At 42.4% G+C, this 21353-nt stretch overlaps 1 protein-coding gene across 7 annotated transcripts in view; it reads right to left on the reverse strand.

The window, feature by feature from the left end:
* Positions 1-1942: 1942 nt before the first annotated feature.
* The window catches only part of LOC118450052 (uncharacterized), a 98141-nt gene continuing 78730 nt past the window's right edge, over positions 1943-21353 (reverse strand). For 5 of the 7 annotated variants that reach the window (XM_035885439.2, XM_035885437.2, XM_035885438.2 and 2 more), the window contains 7 exons: positions 9692-9862; positions 9445-9600; positions 9134-9367; positions 8804-9033; positions 8068-8727; positions 7600-7974; positions 1943-7522 (listed from right to left, as the gene is read on the reverse strand). In XM_035885439.2, coding sequence (XP_035741332.1) covers positions 6137-7522; positions 7600-7974; positions 8068-8727; positions 8804-9033; positions 9134-9367; positions 9445-9600; positions 9692-9862 — 3212 coding nt within the window. In that variant the 3' untranslated portion in view covers positions 1943-6136. Of the gene's footprint in view, positions 7523-7599; positions 7975-8067; positions 8728-8803; positions 9034-9133; positions 9368-9444; positions 9601-9691; positions 9863-14056; positions 14455-21353 lie in introns of those variants that run through there. The other 2 variants (XM_035885441.2, XM_085663711.1) reach the window with 2 other exon arrangements.

The raw sequence follows: 21353 nt of genomic DNA on the forward strand, positions 1-21353 counted from the left end.
CATAAAAGTCGACTGCACCGATACAGATAAAACTTAGAAACTTGTGTAAAATCGCTACTTCAACGAGAAAGTCCCTCGTAATACAATGAATGCGCGTTCGAAAGGTACTTGAAAAAAGTTATACGACGCATAAATCTCTTTGACTTCATCCTCGCTTTTGTCGTAAGACTTTTCGTAAGAACAACCGGATAGACACGTGTTGGTTGAAACAATTCTAAAGATGAAAGATCTTGATAAAGAGCAAAGGGAAAATAGGATTTTCTCGTTAAATGCAAAGTCAGATTTATTTACCCACACGTTGAAATCTGATTTGGCTCGCGACCACAGATTCGAACCGAGTAGGATGAGGAAAGGTACCACGAACGAGCGGAGATATCGTTTCAGGTTCGTGAAACGGGCTCAATGTTGGACCACCAGCGGTTCACCGTAGGCGCGTTTCGGTCTCGCACACTGACCGACATTCCTGCGGTCACGAGGAATGTCGGTGTACCGACAAAAGCCCCTCGCTTGACCCGCGGTGTAAGATTAAAAATCGTGTTACGCGCGTTCGTTTCGTAGAAGGAGGAGAAAGGAGAAGGAGGAGAAGGAGGAGGAGGAGGAGGAGTTCATTAAAGGATAATTCCATAATCGAAGAAAAGCGAAGAGACGTGCTTTTCGTTCCGTAGCAAGAGAAAGAGGAGAATACGTTAATACGTCCTTCGACCGTTTCCTTCCTGACCTTACCTCGTTTTGCTAATTCGTTAATGACCTCGCACAGCTCCAACCGGCCCGGTTCACTCCTTGTCCCGTATTATCGTTGCCGTTGCTTTCGCCGCTGCTTTCGCGGTCCAAAGAGCGCGATTACAAGTTTAAGGTAGCCGACGCCACTCGACTAACGCTGAGCGAAAGGAGAGCCAACCGATCGAGAGCGGTACTCGACTCCTCGTAAAATTATCCGTAATAAAACCGTGATTTACGTCCACGTTCTTGAAAAGCGGATCGTTCAAGCGCTCCAGCTCCTTTCTCTTTTCTTCGTTCCTTCCTTCGTTTCGTCGATCGAATATGACGAGGTTGCCGATGACGACGACGACGACAACGACGGCTAATTCCCTTGAAAAACATTCTGACCTTTCGACGAAAGAAAAAAGTATCGAGAACAAAAATTCTAAAGTAAAGGTTAAAGTCGCTTTAAGAACGACATACGGGTGATGGGTCTCATTAAAATCGTATAGAGAAAAAACGGCTTATAGAACAAACGCGTATTTGTAGATTTAAATTTCGTTACGATATTAGGCTCAGAGATCATCACGGAGATCAAAGTATGCGAACAAACGCGCTCGAATCTCGTAACTTTGAATTAACGCGTTTCTCATAAACTTAAAATGCCGCGGAGTAAAAAGCCATTCCATTTCACAAGTATTTTTTTCTCTCTTTTCTTTCTTTCTTTCTTTCTTTTTTTTTCCCCCCTTTTTTTTCGTATTTCTCGATATACATACGGAAGGGGAATTTCCAATGGTGCTGCTCGTAAACTTTTGTGAGACGCGTATGACGTAAGCGTAAAGTAGAACGCGCGGCTTCCATAAGTCGTAAAAAGGGCCTATAAAATTGTACGTCTACCCTCGAAACGAGTCCACGGCAATTTCATATATTTACGACAATCCTCCCGAGTCATGAAACTAACATTAGAATATATCTCTTCTCTTACCGTTAAGCCGACGACATCGTAGAGAAATCGCTTATTAACTATGATAATTAATGATTCGTTAAAGATTCATCGATAAAAATATCATCATTTTCGATATTGAAATAAAACAATTTTTGTTCCTTTTAATATTTCTAAAAGGATTTCTCTTCGGTCGTATTCTTGTATCCGTAAATTGATCCATGGGAGATGAGAAAATGTCACGGGAAGCCAAGGAGTAGAGAGGAAATTGTCTATTAAAAAAACGACGAGACCCGATCATTGAAATATACCAAAAATTTATTTACATAAAAACATGAATATAATACCTGTAATATTTCAACTGCTGCGCATTTTTCCATGTGGTAAAATACCCAACCAACTGGCGACGAGTCTCAAAATAATGGTATTGTCACGATATTAAGGTCGAACACACTTCCACGGTGAGAAACAACTCGTAAGAATCTAAATCTAGGCTATATCAAAATTATGAATAAAATGAAAGGTAGTAAACGAAAAATAATAATAATAATAATAATAATAAAAAAAAAAAAAAAAAAAAGGGATCGGCAAATCCAGCCGATCTGAAAAAAACAACGATATTCTATAGACGAATTCATAGAAAAGTTCCGTTCGCTCTTCACTTTCTTCGCACGAATTTAATTTTATCTTGGCTTTGATAAAAAGGAAAACAAAAAAAAAATTATATCTGTAGAGTGTAAAAGTTTAAAGAAGACTAAAGATCCGTCTACAGAATGTGATTTCTCTCCTTGTATCCTCCCCATAAATAATTGCGTTTTATATTAAATCAGTCACGATATCTTCGATAATAATTTTCTTCGTAGTTATCATTCGTTACAATATTTACAGAAACATACGTACAACTTAGGAAATATAAGTGAAAAAGGTACGATATAACGATAAAAGTATTACGATCGTCATCCTTATCATTGGCAATAATAATAATTTCCTCATTTCGTGTAATCTTCATCGTAATTAATTAACAGAGCTATGGATCGTCGGGAATTTGCACGGTCTTACACGTTCGCCGATTCTTTTAAGATTTTTCTTTTTCTCTTTTTTTTTTTTTTTTCTTTCTTTCTTTCACGCTAAGTGCTCTTCGAGAGCGAATTTCGATTTTTTTTCTAAATTTATCTACCTATTACATTTTTTCTCTCCCTCTTTTTTTTTGTTTTTTCTTTTTAATCAATTTCTTAGATCTTACTTTATATATATGTGTATATATATATATACACACACATCGATCCCTTTTACCGAGACAAGAATTTTATTCTATCTCAATCGATCCAAAAGAAATAGAAGAAAAATGGCGAGTTTTCGCGCCATACACACGCATACGAGTCAAAGTCTACAATCTCCATCGCGTATCGCGATTTCGCATACCAAATCGATTTGTCATCGACGTTACGTACGTACGTACGTACGTTCGACGTACATACGTACGACCAAGACGATCGTCGAACGACGAACGGTGAGCAAACATTTAAAGGCTTCAAACCACTAAGCCAATGACTCTTCGCTTTTAAAAGAATGCTTTTCCCATCCTTAAATCTCGTACGTAGCTTATAGCATAGAAGAATAAAATAAAAAAGAAGAAAAAGAAAAGAAAAGAAAAAAAAAGAAAAGAAAAAAAAAATCCTTCCTTCCTTCCTTGCGACATTGCTAGCTCTTAAGGATTATCGCTTTAGCGCACACAGATAAACAGTGACAAAGAGAAATAGATGGACAGATAGAGAAAGAGATTAGAATGAGCTGAGAGACATACGAACGATATTTTCGTAGAAATTCACGTATGAAAAGTTCTGACGTTAAATCGGCTTAGTCCCATAGATCGGTATATATCAATCTCAAAAATTATTTTATATTATTGGTTCAGTTTGATTAGATCGCGTTAATTGTTAAGACGCGAAACGCGGATTTTCACACTTATAATCGACACATCGACATTTCTGCTCGTTACAAGTCGGTTCTGTTATTTTCTTATTTACTTCTTTTTTTTTTTTGTTTTATAGTGTTCAATATACGATAGTCTGCGTTATAGCGATGTATATAATATGTACCAAAGGAATTTCGAGTCTCGTAGACTCGTTTGAATGAATTTCAAAGGTTACGCGGTCGATGAAAATCGCGATACTAGGCTGAGAGCAGAGAGTACGAGGGGTGTCGGCCCTTAAAGTTTTCCAAAAATCGAGATACAAAAGTATATATCAGACTTATTACGGTATACGATCATCGTACGTCCAAGTGTTACGAGTGTTTGTTCGTTTATCATTGCTGAAAATTCCATTGACGATTACGCGCAAGTAAAGTCGAACATCGATCCATCTCGCGTCAAAGCGATTCGATTTCCATCTTCGTCGTCTTTGTCCCTGCTCGAATCGATAAAATATTTTTTCTTCTTTTTTTTTATTTTTTTTTTTTTTTTTATTTTTTTTTTCCATTTTTCGTCGCTCGTTTCATCCTTCCTAAGGACGACGTAAAGAAAGGGAGTGCACGATGCACGTTATACAGGTATATATATATAGTATATATTATACGCAGGTGTCGTCGGGGTTACGACGATCGAAGTTTCATCGTTCTCCGCGATAGAGTAGCTCGTACTTTGTTTAAATTGCCACCTTGATCTCCCATTTCCTTCGTCTTCTATGGCTGGGAAATATATACACACACGTAATCGTATATCGTTTCCATACTCGGTGATATTTTTTTATCATTTCGAAAAAAGAAGAAGAAGTAGAAGAAGAAGAAGAAGAAGAAGAAGAAGAAGAAGAAGAAGAAGGAGCAAGCGGACACGATCATCTTGCTTTCATAGCTTCAATATGTATACATATACATGTCTTTATGTATATCATTAAGAATGAAACAAAGCGAACGAAGAAAAAAATGGCATAAACGAGATCTCATGTTTGTAAATACATACGTATACTTATAGTATTTGTATAATCGCGATGAAAAGAGTACACGAGTTTCGAACTCTCGAAGGAACTCATCTCCTCCCTCGAAGACGAATATGTAAAGAGAATTCGACATTCTCGTGTCTCTCGAGAAACGAATAAAAATCGTTTATTTTCTTTTTATTCCTAATTCATCGTGTCCACGTCGTTAGAGCGTACTTCGAAGGATACGGCATACCTACACATACAGCATCATTGTCAATTATATCGATATAAACACACATATGTATTAGTTTCTATATACATGTATACCTATGTATAAGGATCCTTTATTAAAAGCGCAAACGTCGATGAGCGGCGCGCTAACTCTTCTATCGATGTTACCCATTTTTTTTCTTTTTCTTTTATTTACTGCGTTGTAAAGCACCTTGGTTATTGGGAGAGGTGGGAGTGGGGGTGGGATGGGATTGGGGGTGGGGGGAGAAAGAAAAAAGAAAGAAAGAAAGAAAGAAAGAAAGAAAGAAAGGAAAGGAAAGGAAAGAAGAGCGCCTCCGATTCGCGAGAGAACATATGCAAAAACGAACAGTCGGAAGCGCGAGCATAATCAACACCGTACGACGACGCTTCCTCTTAATATTTTATTTTTTTTCTTTTTTTTTTTTCTTTTTTTCTCTTTTTTTTTTTTTTAATTATCAAGCGAAACGATACGCATTAGCATTCGATCGCTTTACGATCGTTCGACTAATAACGCGTCCTTCCCCTATCTCCGTTACACAAGAAAGTACTCTTCTTCTTTTTAGCGAGCAGGCAGGACCTTAAGCTTTATATTATATCACATCGTTAACGAGTGCGGCAGTGTTTTCTACGTGTCGAGTAGCGACCTTAAATCGAGCATTAAGCACGGCATCTACTCGAAGCACGATATCATCTCTTTCGAGATTATTTTTCGACAGCGATCAACGTTTCCAATCGGACACAACCATCACGACGTTTCTCGAATAGGAAACGTTTCAAGACGATCAAAGATAAACGTTCATTTGTCAAGCAGCGTCCCATATTTGCAAAGGATACAAAAGTAATGCGCGCTTGGAGAAAAATTGGTAGGACAAATGATAAAGCTTTGTTTTTATCCGACGCTGATATTCGCGCTGACATCGAACGTCTTTACGATATCGACGTAACAAACGAAGGGACTCGTTCGTATCCTATCGTTGAATCCATTTCGTTTTATAGGATAAAGTAAATTTTATCGGTCATTGATATCGTAAGAAAGATTCGACGAGGAGCGATAAAGCGAAGCTTAATCTTTTCAAGAGAGAAAGAGAGAAAGTGTAAAAGAGGGAGAAAAGAAAAGTGCTCTCTCTCTCTCTCTCTCTCTCTCTCTCTTTCTCTCGATTCGTTTTGAAATCAGGTAGCGAGGCGAAGCAACGTCGAAGCTAACGCTGAACCACAAAAGGGATGGAAGAAAAGGGTGAAAAATCCTCCTTTATCAGTCCTTCCACCAGCCGCACAAGCAGCAATACCATCGCCTCTCCGGATGAGGTTGTATTATCTGCTATTGTCAGTGCATCGCCCTGGTCGTGGTCAAATGCGTGGTCTCCGCCCTTTTCGGCGGTGGCGGAGGTGGTCTCCTTTTACTGGCGATCACGTTGACGATATTGATGCTACGATTTTCGTCGGCGAATCTGACGGTAGGCTGACGAGCAGGACTCGAGGCATATTCGAGCGGTGCATGTGGATCCGTCGTGTAAACGTTTTCATAGAGATTGTCCACCCCGTAATGTTCCTGTACCCAATTGGAGACATTGGTCTCTCTGTAATCGGCTACGGCAGGTGGCGGATCTCGAAAACCTAAGACCTCGTGGGGCGTCGTGGTCGAGTCGAGTTTACACTTTTGCGCGACCTGCCATTTCTTTCTCATAACGCGTTGTAGATCCTTCAAAAAGTCACCAGGTGGTGCCTGATCCGAGGCAGCTAGTTTTTTCGGCGAAGTCAATCTAGTACTGTCGGATCTTCTCGGTGGCATTGGCTTTCTTTGCGGCAACGCCGGACTACCGGGTTCTTGTTGCGCCGGTAAATTGAACGTTATCTTCTTGCCCGTACCGCCTTTCGACTTGGGTGAGGTCGGTGGTTCTTGAATGGTCACTCGGCGCTGTGGTTGCGGGCTAGATGCGGCTTTCAATTCGGCGAGATAGGGCGGAGCGGCGTAATGGCTCGTACCTTGCTTCATGGCACTCCTTCTGACCGTGTCCATGTTCGGATTGGGCCTGATCGGATTGGGTACGGTATTGTGGCCACTCTGATGACTCCCGTAGATCGACTCGGTTTTCGAATTTTGTCTCGTTAAGCTTTGCGTGCCGACGTGTTGCGCTTGAGAACCATAAGCCGGGGGTGGAACGAAGGGTGGTGGGGACGTGAAACTTGGTGAACTCGGTGCGTATGTCGGTGTACTGGCGCTCGAGCCAGGATAGGAACTGTGTGGAGAATTCGACGAGTTCGTCGCGGCGTTGCTGCTGCTCCCGTAACTCTGACTGTTTTGAAGAGCAGAAGCATTTGGCGTCGCGATACTCGTCGCGCTCGTATACGTCTGATTATTGCTGTTGGATGGCCTGGAGGAAGCGGCGTGCGTAGGCGTGCTCTCGGGTGTCATAGAATTCGCCGGACTCGAAGTTTTCGCCGGTCTCGCACGGCGTATCGTGCCGGTCTCACCGACCAGAGGACTCGGCGGCGGTGGTAAGGAGGCGAGACTCAATGAGGAGCCAGTCAACTCGGGCGTGTTACAAACTGGAAGTTCGCCTACCCCTGGCGGTGGCGGTAACGAGTCCAGGGAGAGATTCGAACGGAACATTTCTGGTGGCGGCGGTGGTAAAGGTTCGCTATCCGATTCCCCTTCTTCGGCGACTCTCGAGGGCGACGGTGGAGGTGGCAACGACGTGATAGAATCCATCTACGACAAATGATATGCTCACACATATGATATGATGGCTCTCCCAGTTACGACGGATCGTTCGTTTCTTCACTCACCATACACGGTTGTATAGGACTGGTCGGCGTCTTGGACTCTTGACTCTCCGTTCTCCCGTATCCCATAGGACTGGCTCTCTCTCTCACCGGCGTTCCAGGTGGTACAGGACTGACCGGAGTAGCGTTGCCGGATCTGTGATGTCTTTTTAGGGTACCCGATCCGTCCGAATCGGTGCCGCTTCTTCTGCGGCTGTGTCTTCTGGTTAAGGTACCCGAACCGGAGCTGGTTGGACTCGGACAAGAGTCCGGCTCGTCGCGTACTGTCTCGCCCACCTCCTTCAATTGCCTCGTGATCGAAGTTAGCGGAAGTTTCGGGTTCATGGAAGGTTTTCGCTTTATCGTTCCGGTTGGAAATTCTCCACACTCGAAGGCCACCTAAAAAAAAAAGAGACGGATATGTGATCCGTGGTCTTGCGTTCGAAGACGAATATTCGCAGAAGTAATAGAAAAGAAAGAACAATTTGGTACCTCGCAACTACTCGGTGCTCCATCGGACAAACATCCGCTTGAACTCGAACTACTGGCTCTGCTAAGCCTTCCATCGTTGTTATAACTTTGTCGCTGTTCCGAATTGTAACTCTGCCGTTGTTGACCATCGTATTGCCTCGCCGTCGCTTGGGTCTCGTGCCTTGCATTTTCGATGAATTGCCGTGCATTGTCGTTGGTCGTATTATATTGAGTTTGATTAGGTGGTACGGCGATCGAGCTGACCGAGCACGATCTCGCGTGCGCCAATAGATCGAGGTCTTCCTGCGCGAGCTCGTCCACCAATGTTCTGTAATTCTCCATTAGCTGCCTACCGTATTTGGCCACTCTAATGCCTACCATCCATCGCTCCAAAGACGCGTTGTCTTCCGCGCATAAAAACTTTATGTATTTCGTCGATTTGGGTTGCTGTAATCTCGGATGCTTTACGGCGAAACAAAAATCTGTCGGTGCTTTGTACTTTTTCTTCCAGCCGACACCGTAATAAACTTGGTTCACGTCGAACGTGGCTAAACATACGAGATCTCTGGCGGTACGAGCTTTCTCTTTGGGCCAGTAATAAAGGCCAGATGCTCGTAGTATGAAATGATACTTTTTCCAACCCTTCTTACTGTCGGACTTCAAGTACAACGGTCCTTCGACCTGAAACGAGAAAATTCTCAGTCAAGATGCGATAAAAAGGAGTACGAACCGTTTTCGTTGGATGCCCTCGTCTTACCTCGGGAACGCCGACGTTACTGCTTGAGAAAAATTCCTCCAATAATATATTACGCGAATGATCGTCGTATTCGTTGCTACACCTATCCGAGGGACCTAACAGGAATCTCTCAGGAGTTAGGAAGAGTTGTGTTTTGTCCGGCCTCTCAACGAATAACAACTTGTTCTTCGAATCTCTCGTCCATAGTAACAAATTTTCCACCAATAGCTCGTGATCCTCGTATACTCTTTCTGCGATCGACAATATTTCGTCGTTAGTTTAAAAAGGTTGAGGGGAAGAAAAAAAAACCAAAAAAAAGGAAACTCGTCGCAACGTTAACTCATAAATTACCCATAAAGAGATCCGGCAAGTGTTCGACCACGGCCCATTTTGGATCCATTGGCACGTGATTTTTGTCCGCGAGAAGCCTCGATACGTGAGCCACGCTCATTCCCTCGTCTACGAGGAGACTTTTGCCGCTCCCATCCAACGTGAAAGCTTTAATAAAGAGCTTTTGAACGCTTGCCTCTCTCATCTTTTCCAACGCCAGCCGTATCTTCTCGGCTTTCGCTCTGCTCGCGGCATCTGAAAAAATATTATTTCAACGTGAGATCGTCTTTTCGCATTTTATTTCTTTATACGAGAACGCTCCTGATACCAACCCATAAGTTGATGCGGCTGTTGTTGAGGAGCCGTATGCATGGCGCTCTGAGGTGGCTTGTGTCCCGAGCCGCTGCTGCTCGCTGAACTCTCGCTGGACAGCATCGAAACCGTGTCCGAAAATGCGCTATCGTTGTCGGGACTGTCCGTGCGAATGCCTTTACGAACGGGAAATATTCATTAATTGCAACATTAAACTTTGCGACAATGCGAATTTACATGTCAAATGTCAAAAATAATCCCCCTTACCACCTTCATTTTTGCCGATATCCGTGTTATCGGTGGCGGTGATCCTTCCGTTATTGGGACGTCCTTGTCTTTGAGAATCTTGTGCCGGAGTAGCCGCGATATCACCGTCGCAACGTCGCTCCAATGCGCACAGTTCACCGAGAATTGCATCCAGGTCGACATCTTGCGAATCTAGACGGACGAAATAAATAAAATTGTATGATCGAAGTAAACGCGATACGCATGGAGTATCGAATTTTAATTTATAGATTGTCATTATATAAAACGTTTCATCCTTGAGGAAATATAACGATAGGGAAAAAAATATGTGCGGTGTGCACGAAAGTGCGCATTTAAAGAGGCTCACGATCGGATATCTCAATGAAGTATCGGATATCCTGATCACATGGAAGCTTGTTCTCAATCAGTCGGTAATGCTCCGTAACCGAGATAATGAGAGTGGAAAGACGAGAGGCGACTGCGGGGCACGCTCGCCCGAGAAGAGAAATGTCTCTACCGACGAGGCAATATTTGTCATTAAAAATATTTTAAGTGCGCCACGATATTCGTATCTTTCGTAATAATCTGTAAAATGATATAATATAAAATCGGAACGTATCGATAAATCGATTACTCGATACGAAATCTGACTCATATCGAGCAACGTTTACAAATGGAAATGGCGCTCGTTGAGTTTACGCGATATATAAACACGATCGCGATAAAAATCTCGAATTGGTAATCATTTTATATATATATATATATATATATATATATATATATGTATATATATATATATATAAAATCATTTCCGATCGTAGGGATAATTTAGATATCCGTAAATTACGAAAGAAGTCGTATATAACGTACCATCCTCCGCGATATGGAATACGATTACAATAGAGAAGAGTGGTAATTAATTTTCGTCGATATCATTCGAGTGATATCGAGAGATAAAATTACGAAGGGAAAGCGTGTAAAGGACAGAAAATGAGATAAGAAAGGCGATGCCACGGTGAAGAAACGTTCGAGTAATTCACTCGAAAGCTCGAGAGGAACGTCCGAGCAAAAAGCGGATAAATCTAGGATCGGATAGGATAGTTGCGCGTTCCAATAACATAGAATGAAGTTAATGAAGATGGAAGGGAGGGAGATGCCGGTAAGAGAAGATCGGTGACTCTCGCTGCTCAGAGTCGACTTATGGGCGAGAGATCCCTTCGAAGAAAACCAGTTTTGCACTAATTGCCGGGCATTTCTATGTTCGTGTTTGGCATCCGCGCGAACGAACGAGGACGATTGCTCGTTCCAGCGTGAAACGAGGACTCCCACAACGCCGCAAATCCCGCTTACTTGTTAATCGGTCGATAGAAGAGAACGAAAAAAAAAGAAAAAAAAAAAAAAAAAAAAAAAAAGAAGAATAACGATTACTAACGAGAAATTCACCTTTATCTCTCGACTATTTTACTGGCAAAGTCCGCGACATCAATCTCTAATAATCGCACGTTTACGAGATTAGCCAAGAATTCCTTACGAAATATTCGACGAACGGTGTAAAGCGATCGCTGTGCGTTCAGCCGACAGCTCGATAAACGCAAAGGCAGAACGTGTGATTCTACAATTTTTACGAATCGTAATCTTCTCCTCTGATATAGCGAGAGGCCCCGAGTGAATCGCGGAAATGTGTGCAAATTGATTGATGAGCGTAAATGAGGAAGCATACGCGATGAGGAACGTTCCGGGAAGCTAGTAGAAATCTGAAACATTTTATCTATCGGAGTGAACGATGATATAAATCGAACTTGGATATAAAAGAGATACGATTATTAAGTTATTTTTTGACTCTTTACAATTTTCAAAGTTAAATTGTAAAACTTGCGTGTACACTAGACCGATATTATTAGAACTAAATTATCTAGTCAAAAACTCGCCGATCCTAGATGTGCCGCGTAGCGTAGTAATTATCGCGGATTGTTAATCGCACGTGATAACAAGAGGCCCGTAGAGTTCGTTAGTATAATTAACAAAATTAGCACGTGCTCGAGGATGAAACGCGAACATCAACCTCGCAACGAGACATTGTACGTTCGGGCAAACTCCTTCGACCGTGAATAGATCGTTTGTCTTAATAAGAAATGAAGTTTACCCGTCGAAATTCGATCGAGATGAGATTCGAACGATCGAGAGAGGTATAAACGTATAGGATTAGGAAAGAGTTTATTATGGGATAGACACATTTGCGAGACATCGTGCTGCCGATGCCTTCGTGGAAAACAAAATTAAGCTCGTTTCGCATCCAAGCTATGCGAGGGCGTTAGATTCCATCGAGTTCGAGAGAGCGACCGACCGACCGACGGGGCACGCGTGTGGGTTTCGACGATGACGGCCGATGTGCTTGCTTACTCAAAGTCGTTCTTTCCTTCTCCTGGAACGTTTTATGCATCCTCCTTCTTCCGCTATCTTCTCTCCGACAACGAGGACGGACCAAAGGCAAAGCGTACCCCGAAGCTTAGATCATAAATTTACACGATTTACTTCCTATTATATGGCAACCCGTTCTACTTTGCGATAGAAAATATTGCGACGATGCGAGTTTCAAAGCTGTCGTTTGTAATAAGAGATAAATTTCTTCGAGTAAGTTCGATCGGTCGACGCTTTCTAGCTCGATTCGTTCGTTCTGTACGTAAACGACGTCGGAAAATATAATTTCTGTCACGTCGGCGATACTCGACTCCCGTAAGATGACGATAGTCGTATGGAATGTGACACGATATCTCGCTCGAAACGACGAAGAAGAAAATTCTGTGGAAAAATGTAAAGGCGAATCGAAAGCATTTTTTTGTCCAAGAAATTCGAACTCGTTGCGTCGCAATAATAAATTCTTTTCGATCGAAAGAGAATCAATCGTCGAGAGAGATAGAGAATATGTCGTACAATCGGCTTCCGCATATCTCTCTCTCTTTCTAGTTCGTATTAAACGAGTGAGCTCGATCGACGTTACAAAGTTCGTAAGCTCGGTTCGTAGGGCCGTATCCTGCTTCGCCGAGTGAAAATAATTTAATATCCGGGTGCACGGTGATCTTTGCTGCGCGTTAACGTTCAATAATATATACGATCGAAAGTACGATTCCCGTGCAAGTAGATATCTCAAAGTCGACGTACGAATAATAGGACGCGTTCCGTTGGATGTATTATGAATGAAATGGAAACCGGAAGCGGAGCGGAACGCGACGTTGTTGCTCGCTCGTTGCACTTTCCACGTCGGCTCAACGGCGATAACGTTAACAAGAAGACTCCTCATTTGTTTTACTAATAGTTACGCGTAAGCATGTGAAAGAAAAACGAACGATAGGAGATCGTCAAGCGGTTAACCGTTAAGAAAACGTTACGCTGCCAAGGGGAACGTGTTGTCGTCGTTGTCGTCGTCGTCGTCATCGTCATCGTTTTTGCCTGAAACCATTCGAAAGTACGAGGATGACGTCGTTCGGCGCGAGTCGCTCGAAAGAAGTCTCTCTCCTTCGTATTCCGTACGAGGATGCTTGCTTTCTTGACACAAAAGCGACTTCGGGCACGTGAGTCACGATGTTCCAAACGAGGTAGAAATATCCTTACGGCTCGCGTAACACCGATCGTCCGCATCGAACGTTATCGTGCGGAAACTAATCGAAATTCAAAAAGATCTGGCTACGCGGAGTTTCTACGGATCGTCCGTACACACCTCTTCGTGGAAGAGATATTTGTTGTCGCTAATAATAAAACTTGAGGCTCTCTCGTCGACGGATTTTGAGTTACGAGGAAAATCTTAGATCTTGGAAGAACAAATCGGCAAACATTGTTTTCGATGAAGAGTACGAACCATGGACGTATATTCTGAGAAAAGTTAAACGCGCTAAGTCGGCTTACGACTACGATGTAAATTATGGTCTATGAAGGCTCGGTAAAACGTGCGTTTTTATTTATTTTTTTTTTTATTTTTTTTTTATTTTTTTTCTGTTTTTTCTTTTTTGAGAGTCTCGCCGACGATTATTGATTTTTTCCACTATAAAGAAAAAAAAAAAAGAATACCTTTCGTTGCTTGATACGAAAAACATTAAACGCGTTGGTGGTTGTTACGTTGATATAGAATAAAGAAAGACGATGAGACGTTAATTGATTTCGCGATACCCAAAAGAAAGGTCCTCCCATGTTTCGAATCGTGTCGATGATCCAACGGGTTCATCCGTCCAAACGAAATACTCCCGATCTTCGGATACCTTTTTTTATATTATGGGTTACGACCGATAACACATTCAAACACGGGATTCGTGTATACGATCGTACTATCATTCGTCATCGACTAATGGAATTTGAAGGATACGGCGAATTATCGAGTCAACGAAGTATCGTTACCTTTGACAGTAAGATAACCGAGTATGCTGTCGTTGCTGCCAAAGTTCGTCAGCATTCTAGAATCGTACGAAATGGAAAGCGATCCTCTGAGATTATTTCCGTTGCTGTTGTTGCTGTTGCTGCTGATCAACATCGCCGTGAAACACTATCGAACACTATCGAGGACAAAACAACCATGAGATAACACAGCGATGAATGATAAATCCAGCTACGCTTTTGTTTTTCCTTCTGCCATTTTGTATCCAAGCACGTGCAATAAACGACGAAACAAAAGCGCGGCAGAGCCACGGCAATTGTTCGAGGGATTAATATCCAGGAGGAATTAGAATAATCGATACTCGATAAAATCGAGGATCGAAAAGAAAATTGATAAGGCGTTCGAAGAAAATACAAGAGAAGGCTGATACGTAGAGATACGTGCAGCGCGCGTGACAACGTTCTACTGAAGGCCTTAAGGTGAACACTCTCGCCTCCTGCCTCGAGTTTTCCACGCGGACGCGCCTTTGCGCTTGCGTGTTAGTACGATTCTATAGTGTTCGTGTGAACGAACGCGTTGCCACACACATGCTTCACCGTTCTTCTCTCTTTTTCTTTCTCTCTTCTATCTACGTAAGCGAGTATACTCTTCAACCCGAACGATGCACACGCGAATAACACTTGTGCAAGCCCTGCCTGTTTATTATCAACCACCACCGGTATCGTTACTCTTCTAAGCATGGATCGTTCGACTGATTAAATGCGACTTTTTGTAAATTATGTTTTATTACAACTAAAAGACAAATATATATATATATATACATATATATATATAAATATATATATGAAGTGTTGTATTAATTGTAACTCTTTAATAGCGCACATAATGATCGAAGAAATGCTCCAATGTGCGAAACGCGTGGGCGCAGCTCGTTCCAACGTCGTAATATTAGTGGCAGGCGACTTGACGGAGCAGAAAATTTGTATTGATTGAAGTGTGGGCGCCAGTGGCGATTCGACGAATTACGAAGGATGCCTGTCGGAGAGCAAGCGGAATACGCGTTCGGAATAATTCGTCCGTTGTCCAAACGAATCGACCGGATAAATTGAACCAACGTAAAAATCCTAATAAATCGTTCGCGATGATCCAAGCTTTTTGCTCATAGGAGCTTTTTCGATCATAGCTTTCGTTTCGTTCTCTCTCCTCTTCTATTTTTTTTTTTGTTTTTGTTTGTCTACCGACGCGCCATAGCTATCGAATGGATCGTTTGAAAGTTTCTTTTGAAAAATGGATCACAGAATTTGTTTTTTTTTCTTTTTTTCTCCAACTTGCGTCAGATGATTTATAGAGAAATTTTGTAAACGCGTAGCGGTTATAGCGGTCTGACACGATATCTAAAATTTCCTTCGAATATTTTGACAAGGTATTAGAGAAATCATCGTATCGACAGAGTTCCCCAATCTCAAACGGTAACGACGCGACAAAGACACGTCTTTCTTTACGAGGACGTTCGCCAACAAAGAACGTTGATACTTATCTCGAACGTCCTATCTACGTGACGAGACTCTTTTTGGATTCAAGGACGATCATCGAGAGATCGAAGAGAATCATGAGAAAAGAAAGATCGAGCGTAGATGTCGTAACCGCGATCGATCGTGCAAAACGTTAGATCGTTATTATTCGTCGATTTTTGTAGTAGCTCCGACAGTCGGCACCGACGAGTACAAGGCGAGTTTCGATCGCCACCCAAGTTCATTCACCCTCTCTCTTTCTCGCGATTATGCGAATGCAAGCGCGTTACTTCGATAAGCTAGAATAACCCATATTAATCGAACCGGAGTCATACATTATCGGGCAAAGGCGCCTGCTCGATTATTCTTTCTTTCGTCTATCTTTTTTCTAACATTTTTCTTCGCAATACAAATCTTTCCGATAACTTTATTATTGAGCGCGACGATGAGTCAATTCGCATAACATTTCGATCCGTCCCTTATCTTTTGTCGCGAACGTTTCTATAAAATAATTCACTCCGACAAGTCGCATAATCGATCGAGACATTTCAAAGGACATTTATGCGCATCGCTTTTCACCGATATTCGATCAAAAGAAGAAAACGACCGTACTTATTCGAACGACGAGAAAACGCGAATTCTAAAGGGGCGATTTCGCAAGATTATCCTTCCGATTTCCATCGTAATACGATCGAATCTCATCGTCATTGCGATTAACTCGATTATTTCCGAGTCGAAGCGATTGAGCAGCACATCGATCGCAACCAAGAAGAAAGAGAATAAGAAAAAGAAGTAATAAGGACGATTCACGTCCGAGCGCGCCTTTTATCGGCAATTCTTTCAAGTCGGTTTCCTTCCGTCTTACCATAAGCAAAAGAAAATCCTTGCGAGATCTCCGACGACCTCGCTATTTCTAGACGATTTTAAAATCTCGAGACGGTCTTGCGAACACGCTTTGCGACGTCTTTTAAGTGCTTTTTTTTCTTCTTCTTCTTCTTCTTCTTCTTCTTCTTCCTTTTTCGAGGATCAACTTTTTGCGTAGAATTTGCATTTCGTACAATGTCAAGAAATTATTATTCTCGTCTCTTGGATAAGGCTGCGATTTTTGACGAATGACTATGCAAAAGTTTGTAAATTTTTCTCTCGTAAAACGTGATTCGAGCTCGACCGATTCAGAAATCGAGCGTAGAACTCGATTATAGGTGAAGTTTCTTTCAAAAGAATCGAGCGCACGCGCGTTTGTGTCGCGACATAACGCGTATTTATCGAGCCCACCGCACGTTCGTCTACGTGAAAAGAGGCCTCGAGCGTATTAAGTGTGTTTGAGTAACATTCGAGCGCAAATCAAACAATACCGAATCCGAATAATCGAACGCGAGCTACGCCGCTGCCTCGAGAGCCCTCCAGAGACGCGAGAGTATCCAAAGAAAACCAAGCCATTTTCCCAAACGATTCATTCGCGCTCTCGAACTTTCCGCCTCTATGCTTCCCTTTATTGCCATTCCTTCGATATGCCCCTTTGAATAATATTTCGATAGAACAACCGAGAAAACAATGAAAAAATGATACCGCAAGACAAAACGACTAAATCATTGCAATACTCGTCAAGGACGCAATACAGAAACGTTCGAATCATTCGTAGCTAATTCCCTGCCGCGAACGGAACGCTGCCGGAACTAATTTTCAAAGCCGCACCGCCGTGATCCCTTTCTCTCTCTCTCTCTCTCTCTCTCTCTCTCTCTCTCTCTCTTTCTCTCTCGGATTTTATAGAACCGCGCAAAATCATGTGCACATATTTCAATATTGACAGTTCCTTTGGATATTATTTTTCGCGAATACAATTCATCAAGTAGTAGATTCCCCGTAGTAGATCTTATCGGCGTACCGTTATCGTCTAACTTAATCGCTATTATGTATGCAATTGCAACAGGTGCAAAGCGTCGTTAAGTACGAGTTCATCGTGAAACGTATTTCTCGGGGTAGGGAGAGAACATTGAACCGCTTTCGTTCGTTGGACTTGGCACTTTGGTTCGCATAGATGCATAACGTTAAAAACGTACAATATATTTAACATCGAAATGATAGCGTTGAAAGCGAAATATGCTGGATTCGAGAATACGTTTTGCAATTTTCCAACACGCAAGACGTCAGTCAGTTAAAACGCTGACACAAAACCATCCGTTTTCGTCTGCCTTCCCGGAGATCGGTTTTTCTCTCTTTTCGACTTCCACTCGCTAACAATAATTCCCGTGATCGTCTACTTAATTGGCAAGCTTTAGCTCGCGCAAGGCAAACGACGATGACAATGAAAGCTGCATACTCGTAATCAAGCGATCTGAATGTCGCAATTACCGCGGCAATTTGCCGATACTGCCGTCTATCCTGAACGGATTTTTCGTTATCGTCGATGATCGCAAAATCGTCGCTTTGTCGTAGGGTATATCGATACCACGTGTACGTGCTAATAATTCAGATCCTACATGATCACGATCGAAGATAAAAATTTATAATCGTTTTATTCTTTTCCCGTCAGCACTTTAATAGTTCCGATAATGATCCGACCGGATTATAATATCGATTTCGCTTATCTCTATTCCGTTCGATCGTCGATTAAAACCGACGTTGAATGACGATCCTCGATCCTAGCGATTTATCGTGACAAAAAGCCGTTGTTAAAAGTTTATCGTTGCATTCATAGTTGCCCTTTAAATTAAGCTCGGACGCTCGTGTTAAAGGTGAAAACGAAAGGAAGAAGGTCGATTTGAAATCGCGTGAACGCGCTACCCTCGGTTTGTTTAATCAACTAATGAACCCCGCCCACGGTCACGAACGTAGACACTTTTATTCAAACTCGTAGTCGCGCACGGATGCATTCGCGCAACGAGATCGCGTGCGCACGCAAGCGATTTAGAAAAAGCGTGCCACGGGATGCGCGGAAAATCGCAAAAACGGGACTCGGAATTTACCGAGGTAAAATTTAATTCGATAGTTACGCCTTTTTGTCGACGATTACGCGAATTGACGTAATACTTGTTCATAAATAATTAAATACGTATAACATTCTTTGCTTGAAGAAAGGAGATTGGAACGCGAAGAAAGAAATGAAATAAAATAAAACGACAAAGAGGAAAATTGACGAACGTTGAAAAAGGTGAGAAATAACGACGATTACTATCTGCAATTAGATTAAATGGCGAACGTAATAAACTTAAAGTCTCTACTGGAAGGTGCCGGCGTAAATCGTTATTCCGCGTTTGCACCTAGCGTCAAAACGCGACCCTAATGACGACTGCAAGAGAACACAATGACGAACGGTTTAGAGCTGTCGTAAGCGTACGCTAATCTCGTGTAATCACTTTTGCGAGCAGTGCCCGAAGCGAGTTTCTCCGTAGCTGGTTCGTTCGCGTTCATTGTCATACCGTAACACGCTCGACGTACGGTACGAATTGTAAATTTCTATCTCTGCGAGGTATTCGAGCCTAGTAATAAGGCTGACAAACGTGCGCCGATTTATTACGATGTACAAGTCTGCGCTGAATTTTTCCTTTTTTAACCTGATCTAGACCGAACAGTCTTTGAAGATTTTGCGACGGCGATCCTAACGACTTGATCGAGTTAATCGTCCATCCGGCGTTCTCCGGGTAATCCTAGAAAATCAGAAATTAGTCTTTCCGATCTCGAGGAGATCCGATATCCTTTCAGCCCAGAGGTGAAGGAAATGTCGACGAAGTTGCCAGTGCGGTGTTTAAGAATGGTACCCGGTGATAAAGGCTTAGAAGAGGATTATCCGTGGAAAGGCGGAAGATCGAAAAGAAGTCGACGATGCGATTTGCTGGGAGACGTTGAAATCTAATACAACGACCGGTTGCGCCTCGTATCAAGAGGAAGAGGATGAGAGAGAGAGAGAGAGAGAGGGAGAGAGAGATAGAGAGAGTGAGCTTCCAGCAATTTCTACCTCGATCTTACTCGCTGTCGGTCGTGCTGTCGCGTGAGAAGAAATGATTTCTCGAAGAGAATAAATTAGCGAACCATAAAAGGAAGAAAAGGTGACGAAGACGCGTAGAGCCGACGAGTCGAAGAAAACGAGATGAGAAAGTTCGTGGAAGATGGAAAGAACGAACGACGAGTAGCACTTTCGTTCGATTTACAAAGTGGCTCGCGCTTCTTGGGGGAAAAAAAAAAGGAAAAGAAAAAAGAAAGAAAAGAAGACGAAGAAAGGTACAAGAGAAGAGCAAACTTAAAAAGGTGCTCAAATGAAAGAATAAAATCTAACATTAGTGGTAGATAAAAGTTATTTTCTTTTCAGTTTGAATTTCTATCGGAAACGAATTCTTTCCTCTTTAATTTAGCGCTTTAACGAGCACGCGTAGTGAAAAAATACAGGTTTACCTCCGTCGAGTTGCGATCAACATGACTCTCTTTAATTAATGACACGACGCGACGGATGCATAAGTATTCCAAGGCTTCTCATAAATCATTTCTCGTTACGAGACGAGACGACGTGCTCTCTTTGTCTGAGAGAAAAAAGAGAGAGAGAGAGAGAGAGAGAGAAAGAAAGAGAGAGAGAGAGAGTGTGAGGAGAATGGGGTGGGAGGTGGTCGATTTATTTATGCCCAAGCTCGTATCGTGACGAATCGTTCGACGTTGATCCATTTAACGACACGATCGTAAACATCTCCTCTCGAATGAAAAGAAGGATCATTGAAACTCTCAACGTCCTGGAATTCGAAGACGCTTGAAAAGTAGAGTTTCCATTGTTATTACCTGTCTCGATAGAAATGGGAAACCCTTCTATCCGTACTCGTACCTAGAGAGAAGTGGAGAGTCACAAACGACGTCCAGCATCCCCGACGACGTTAGATCCAGAACGCTTCGGATTCTCTCGTCGTTCCGGAATCCGACGTCGTTCGATCCGTCGACGGAATACTCGGTTAAATTTACGATCGCTCGTTCCAATTCGAAGGGGAAATCGGACATTTGCTCTTAAATTAAATAGCCATCATTACGGCGACGTCGAGTGTGTTTCACGATGTCAGAGATAAAATATCAAAGATCCATTAATTGATTTCGATTGAACGGGAACGTTTGATTTTTTTTTTTTTTTTTTTTTTTTAAAGAATTTTCTCATACGGTGCGACGTAAAAGAGACGATATGAAAAGTGTGGGAGAACTGCGCCACGATAAAATCAATAATTTAGTTGGATCGAAGTCGCACGCGCCATTTAAATTGCCTCGAATCGATAGGGTGTCTGTTTCGCGCGATAAGAAGATCGTAAAGTACTCCGTTGGTATCTACCGTGTCTCGCTCGAAGTATGGATCCGCTGCGATCGACACTGCTCGGTGTAGTCGCCCACCTGCTCGGCGCAGACGATCGTAAAACTCTCTTAAAAGCGGCAAAAATTTGCCGCAAAATGTTCCATCGCGCGGGAATCTTTGTTGAACAAAAAAAAAAGGAAAAAGAAAAAACAAAAAAAAACAAAAAAAAACAAAAAAAAAATAAAGAAAAAGAAGAAACGAAAGAGAAGTCATAGGGGATCTTCGCCGATAGAAAACGACCGATAGAAATCGTTTATGAATAAGTGCTTTACCAACGATTTCTGAAAAATATTCGAAAAGATCACGAAAGACGATCGATTATAGGAGTTGCGGAGCGTCGAGTGGGCGTTCTCCTTTATTCCTTTCACTCGGGAAACTCCATCTGATATAATATCGGCGATCTTACGAGTCACGCTGGGCGTGTAATGCGCACGCATAGATCCTATCTTAGGCGGCTTCCACGAAAGGTCTGCTTCCCTTTATCAGGGAATC

Source organism: Vespa mandarinia, chromosome 23, assembly GCF_050613455.1.
Source record: "Vespa mandarinia isolate Hongniang chromosome 23, ASM5061345v1, whole genome shotgun sequence".
Classification (NCBI taxonomy): domain Eukaryota; kingdom Metazoa; phylum Arthropoda; class Insecta; order Hymenoptera; family Vespidae; genus Vespa; species Vespa mandarinia.